Source organism: Macrobrachium rosenbergii, chromosome 46 (assembly GCF_040412425.1).
Source record: "Macrobrachium rosenbergii isolate ZJJX-2024 chromosome 46, ASM4041242v1, whole genome shotgun sequence".
NCBI classification, from domain to species: domain Eukaryota; kingdom Metazoa; phylum Arthropoda; class Malacostraca; order Decapoda; family Palaemonidae; genus Macrobrachium; species Macrobrachium rosenbergii.
The window spans coordinates 20,986,918-20,994,173 of record NC_089786.1 but is presented as its reverse complement, the minus strand read 5'-3'; the positions used below and the strand labels follow the sequence as shown (position 1 = coordinate 20,994,173).

The window sequence follows — 7,256 nt, the reverse complement described above, 5'->3', positions numbered from 1 at the left end:
TGAAAGTACCATGGATAAAGAAGCCCCTAAGAACATTCTTAGCTTGCCTTAATTTAGTGGTTTTGAAACCATAAAATCATTGTTAAAACCTTTAATGTCAACTTCGTTTTCCTATAATAACACACTAAAAGGAATGTTAATAAAAAATAGCTCGAAGGAAAGCAACAACATAATATATAATATATTCCATGCTTGGTTTGCCCTTCTTTTTATATCGGCCAATCCAGTAAGGACTTAGAAGTGCGAATTAAACAGCATAAGTATTCTATCACAACTGGGCATTCTTCCAGTGCAATATTCATTCATTTAAGTGAAAACTCTCGCAGGATAAATTAGACTGAAAGTTCAGTGATTGCCAAATAGAAAGATTTCTCTTCAAGAAATCTTTTAGAATCTGCCATTATACAGCTTACTTCCAGTTGTAATTTTAACCTTAGCCCTGGTATGTATTATTTGGACCCCTGTATTAGTAAAATGTTCAAGAATGACCCTAAACATAAAATCACTGACTTAATTACAAATTAGTAACCTTATACATATTTTCTATGTGTTCATATGTTTAATATGTATTTTTTTTTTTTTGTGAAAATGTTCTTTTTGTAAAAACTGTTATTGTTTACCAAAAGGGAGAATTATTGAGTTGTACTTTTATAACTTTTTTGGTGGTCAGTCACTTTCCTTGTATAATCTTTTAATTGTCTTGTCTCTGCTTCTAAGCTGTTGGGCTAATCTTTTGTAAAACCTCTTAAATATTTACCTCTGTTCTGGTAGGTCTCCTAATTCTTCACCTGTGTTGGATTCCATGTACATATTTTCCATTTATAATCCCCAGCTGTCATTTATATGAGCTCTCTTTGTACACATTTTTTTTTATATTTCTATCAGTTTGCTAAGTAAAGGACAATAAGCTGAAAGGCCTAACACCACTCCAGTGTTTCATTTTCCTTTGTGGATTTTGCCTTTAAATATCATCACGTTCCATACTTTCGAGATTCAGTTATACACACAAACACACACACACACACACACACATATATATATATATATATATATATATATATATATATATATATATATATATATATATATATATATATATATATATATATATATATATATATCACCATATATATTATATACAAACATTAAGCTATAAATGTCAGTTAATATCCAGTTCGCACTTCATCAGGAATATCACTGAGGGGGAATTATAAGTGGTAAACGGATTGACACCTAAGTGCCTCGAACACTCGACAGTACCCTCCAACGACTCCAGTCGACGTTCAAAACTACTGAGCCATCCTGAGTACCAATCTAATTATCACTTATAATTCCCCTTCAGTGATATTCCCGAAGTAGTGAATTTGATATTACATTTGTATTTAATGTTTATATATATATATATATATATATATATATATATATATATATATATATATATATATATATATATATATATATATATATATATATATATATATGTGTGTGTGTGTGTGTGTAATTAGGGTTTAACTTGAGTATACAGTTATTGTGACTCTCATGGATATATATATATATATATATATATATATATATATATATATATATATATATATATATATATAATGTATATATATATATATATATAGTCACACTAATGTAAACTCAAGATAAACCCTCATTACAAAAATTTCTACAGCATCACCACTCTCAAAAACCTCCACAGAGGCCTTATCAAATTCCAGGTGTTACAGCTCCGGCAACGTCAACTGTTCCACATGGCAATCCATCGTTTCCCACAACTCTGTGCCTGCATTTATTGTTTTTTCTTTCACTTTCCACATCACTCCATCTATAAAAATATTGAATACCCATAGAGAACAAAACATCATTGTCTTAGACCTCTTTAACATCAAAACCAGTCTTTGTCCCATTTACATAATCTGTCGCAGTGTTTCATATAGGTCAGTGTGGACCCTGTACGGCTTTTTCCCTTACTACTTCAGAGTTTCTCACATTACTTTTTGCCTAAACGAGATTCCTACTGCCTCTGTTGTCTCTTTCTTAAGCAGAAAAACAATTCCCTTTCCCTCATAGAGACATATTTTGCACTATGGGTATCCAGTCGAACACTTTCACCGCTGTGTAGTACCATGTAACATAATTTCATCAATTAATGGTATCCTTTATTTCTTTCAAATTCTTCAGTGCTTCTTTACATACTCATTAGTCACTTCCACAGTATCTTCATACTTTCCCGAACTCATCCGCTCCTCCGTCTTTCGGTTCTGCATATCCGGTAAACTCCACATTCAGCATACTTTCAAAGGCCTAGGACTACATTTAATTCAGACAGCATCTACAGGTTTTTATCTTAGTTACAAGATCAGTATGCTCCTTTCCTCTCATCGTTTTTGTCCCCGTAAAATCCATGTTCAATTTCACCTTTCTGCATCCATTATTTGTCCATTCTTTTTTACCTTATTCTCCTGCACACCCCCACATCGTGTTCCACGTTATAGTTGTGCAGTAGTATAGCAAATAATCTCTCTGCTCTCCTTCATCCACCACTTAGGGTTTATGTTCCATCTTCCTACTTCCTATTTGCCACAAACAGTCCTTGCTGACTTGTTATTTCCTTCATTGAATTTTGTGTACTTCTGAAATACTCCATCCACGTCCATATCTTTAACCCTTGCTGATGTTTATCCTTTTTGGCTTTATATATTTTTATATCAGACTCCCTCGTTTTAATTACATTTATTGCCCCATTTTCACACCTTCCTTTCAAACTTGAAACACCCAGCCGATTTTCATCCATTTTTTTTTTATGGTGCCTTCCCACTTCCTTCTTATCACAACCACTTGTCTTCATTGTGCTTGCAGTCACTATTTACCCTGTTCTCTACAACTTTAAATAAAATTCAACTATTGTAACTTTTGCTTCAACAAATAATGACCAACCATACCTCCAGCCACTCTTCTCTCACCAGTACATCTGTCAGGCAGCTTTACCATAATTTACATCAAGTCTTAGTCTAATAAAAACTTTTCTCCATCCTTTCCTCTTTTACATGGGATCTTCAAATTCCTTTCCAAATGCATTTACACAAAACTCACACTTTCTCATTTACTCCAACTCATGCATACCTACCAAAAATGTTGTCATTTTATCTGTTACCTACCTTTGCATGGAAACCACTGAATACAACCGCCTTTTCATATTCTCTAAACCCAGCCAGACACAGGTTTAGACTACCAAAATTATTCTTTTTCTTACTCATTCCCATCCATAGTATGCAATTATCACAGACTTTCTCCTCTCGCCTTAATCAGTCATACCCATGCAATCATCCGTACGTTTTTATACAATATCGGTACAGAATTTGGGGCTTCAAACCAATGTCCCTGGCCAATTGTTGACTTAAACTAATATAAACGCAATCTGTTTGTGCGTGGGACTCCCTTCATCTAACAGGGCCCTTATTTTTCGTCGACTTTTCAGATTTCGTCCACGTCGCTATCTATTTTGCCATTGCAGACAATATAAATCATTCTAATTGTCATAACGGCCTACGGTGAAATAATAAGATATAAAAGAGTCGAGTAGGGAACAATGTAACTTAAATTTTGAGAAGGAACTCTTCACCTCGCGAGAATCTAGACAAAAGACAAGCATTACTGACCATAACATTACTGAGGAACTGTCAGTACTTGTAATCCTTTATACATCACTCTTCATAAATAAAAATAGTATCTGGAACGACCAGGACAAATACTAAAGATTAAACATGCCAGAGTTTATTTTTGTGTTACTGACAAAATCAAGGACAAATACTAAAGAATAAACATGCCAGAGTTTATTTTTGTGTTATTGACAAAATCATAATACTTCTTCATACTGCGCTGACTACAGTACGAAGATTTTCCGCTGTACATTAAAGTCATGCTTGATGCTTACTTACCATAGAATCTCTGCTCTCTCTTCTCGAGTATATAAGGTTCGCCATCCCACACCGTAGCGTCCTCCTCCTCCACAGCGCTGTATATGGCCGCTACCGTCGCTTGACACTTCAGCGTTAGCTGGCCCTTCAGAAAGTGAGACTTGTCGACCTGGAGGAATAAAGCCATCAATGAATGTTGCTCAGACTATTCAATTGTAAATTTTACGGGGCCGTTTACAAATTTCCTTAATGGCACTGCATAGAACTTGTTTATTTCAAAATAAATTTTATGAAACAGGAAGTTTTGCTATTGAACATAGCTGACGCCAGTCTCTCTCTCTCTCTCTCTCTCTCTCTCTCTCTCTCTCTCTCTCTCTCTCTCTCTCTCTCTCATTACCGTAAACGAGAGTCCCAGCCTTCTGCTCTCCAAACCGTCTTCGTGAACCCACGGATAATAGTTCACTAGTTGTGATGATTTTACCTGGAAAGGAAAAATATTATTTACATATTTCATTGGAAAATCTTTTATGGCCTGGAAGTAAATATACTGCACATTAGGAAATCAGCACAATGGAATTGCAGCGAATCTTATAGAGAAGAAATATGCTGACATTTCATTTTCATATCCTTGTATATATAGATGAAATGAGGAAAAGAGAGAGAGGGGAAGAGATAGAAGAACAGTAATTAATGTGTATGAAAAACACAAAGTCATTATGCTCTGCGCTTCTTTGCGCCTGCGCGCCATAATAATAATGTAAGAGGGGCAGGAAAAGTCGGATAATTCTCAAACAATGTCGGAAGTTATGAAAGCACATGATTGTTTAATTCGTCGAGTACGCCCATGCTAAATGTACACCTGCTTGATGGGCTCGGCGAACTCCTAATCAATTTTTCAGGGTTAAAGAGTGACCGTCCCATTAAGTGTGTTCTTTAGGTTTTGGGTCGTCAGACGGACAAGATTTTAGAATATTCGCTAAGGGTAACTTGAACAAGAATAAGCCTTTTGTTAGGAAAGTCTTTTCCGATAATCGGTAATCCGGATCTTTCGTGGGTATTTGTAAAATCTACAATTCTTTTAATTTTTAAGATTTAGGTTGGACGTTAGGTTACTATACTCGTATCTTATGAATAAATCTTGCCATTCGACACCGGCATTACACTCAAATTTAATCATTTGAGAATACGATTTATCTTTTAAACGTGAAGTTTACGGTTACTCATTGATTATTTATCTTCGATGATAACGAAAAGGTAAGAAAGAATATGAGTAGGAATGATATGGTTTTGGTGGAGATTTCTTGCAAATTGGAGGGAATCTCCAACCTTCAAAAGTTCCCATTTCACCATGTAGACCAGTGACTGCTAACTTTCACAGTTTTTGAACCCCCTTTTAATTTGACCTTTGATCATGAGAAGTGGGCCTGTGTACATCTTCACCTGGCTGTAATGTAAGGGCTCTTGAACACTAAATTAATTCTCGTGTTCGATTCCAAGAGTCCTATCTAATATTTTCTTTGGAATAAATCCCCGTGTTCGAATGGAAGAACCTTATCCATTATTATCTTTTTTTTTAATTAAATGGTGTGGATTTTTTCATTGTAACTAAATTTTCTGTCTTCGCGTATGGGAAATTGTATCATGAATGGGACTGAGGTTCATTTTTTAAGTTAATAGTATGAACTTTCAAGGGAGTGTCTACCATCCGATAATGTTTTGACCTGAGGATATTAATGTGTGGGTGTTAATGTGACTTGCCATATTGATACCTTGATGACAGGGCTACTTCAATAGTCAGCTCTTGGATTCTTGTGGTGGGTTGATGTTTTCGTTAGTACTCCTGGCATTCTATCTGATTTGTCTACTAGCAAAGTTAGAGTAGGCATGACTGTATTTGTGTAATACACTCAGCCCAGACAAACGCGTTCAGCCTAGACTTGTGCCTCTAATTGTGTTGGTGCCATACCTATGGAGTAGGGTAGGGGACAGTCACTCTGGGAGTCAGCTCTCTCTGGTGTTCTTTTTCTTTTTTTTTCTTCGTTTTAACGTGCTTTTTTCCCATTCTTATATGGGGTAAGCACGATGCCTTCTTTTGAAGGATTTTGATTTGGCGGTGGGCTATGCCGTAGCCTCGATTGGCTGCCCTGCCTGACATCACTTAGACCCCGGTAACGAATGTGTACATGTATTGTACCAAATCCCCAGCCCCCTTTCTCCCAGCAGCGGGGAGAACTGGGCGGGTAGGTCGACAGTTCGAGACGTGTAAGGTGTCTGTTATGTTTTTTAGAAGATGTTGGAGTGGCTTTGTTTATGTGTGTATTAGTCTGTAACACCCATTTGCTTTCAGTAAACCTATCCGTTGATTACATACATAATCCCGGGGTGTCTACACAGATAGCAAAGTGTCCGCCTTCTCTGACCGGTCGGCTGCAGGGATTGAACCCTCACCACAGACTTCTATGAAGTCTGAGGTTGCTGCTTCTACCAACCGAGCCATCAAGGCTCCTCAGCTCTCTCTGGTGTTGTAGTGGAGAAATGATCCTCCTTAAAAAGTCCACTTTACGTTTTCAATATTTTCATGCAGGTTTGTTTCTTTCTTTGATATTCTGCTTATGTAAAGTTCCCACGAGGATGTAGTACCCCTGGACCTTAAGACATATTGACATCATCAACGACCCAAGGTGAGGCTAAGTACAAATCTGTAATAATCCTCTCCTCTTTCCCATTTGGTTCTAGTATTAAAACATTGGAACCATACAGTTAAAATAATAATAAAAGAGTATGTATGAAACGATCCCTGGGGTCTTTGTAACCTAAACCTAAATGACAGTGATGTAGATAGCTATGTAGTTGGCAGACAGCAAAAAATTTCTGCCTGGAATTAAAATAAAATACTATTGTAAGTAGGAATACTCGCACACAGTTATCTGTCAGATCCCTCTTCCTCTTGTGTTTCAAAAGGTGTGCATGGCAGGCTTAGTAGAAGGGCCAAGGATGCCTGATGATTTAGCAAGAGGATGTCTTACCTTTATCATTTTCTTTTTCTCTATCTTTACGCCTGAAGTCATTTTCAGGTCTGGCAAATCTGAAGATGTATTTGTCATTGCTGGGTGTGTTGGCTTCTTCCGGTTGATCAGATTAACTTCACTGATAATTTTGTCTTTTTATAGGCATGCTTCTATATGTATATATTGTTCCTGTTGTTACTGTTTTTGCAAAGTTTGCAAAAATTCTTTCATGCTTGTTTCACATGTATCTTCTTTCTGGCAATACTTAACTTAATCCTAGTCCAGAGAATCAATCACAGATGTGTCATTTTTTTTAAGCATCGTC

At 36.4% G+C, this 7,256-nt stretch overlaps 1 protein-coding gene across 2 annotated transcripts in view; it reads right to left on the bottom strand.

Annotated features, from left to right (window-relative positions):
* Window positions 1-7,256, bottom strand: part of LOC136830270 (uncharacterized) — a 537,978-nt gene that overhangs the window by 6,881 nt on the left and 523,841 nt on the right. For both annotated transcript variants that reach the window (XM_067089651.1, XM_067089653.1), the window contains 2 exons: window positions 4,321-4,404; window positions 3,945-4,092 (listed from right to left, as the gene is read on the bottom strand). In XM_067089651.1, the coding sequence (XP_066945752.1) occupies window positions 3,945-4,092; window positions 4,321-4,404 (232 nt within the window). The remainder of the gene's footprint in view (window positions 1-3,944; window positions 4,093-4,320; window positions 4,405-7,256) is intronic.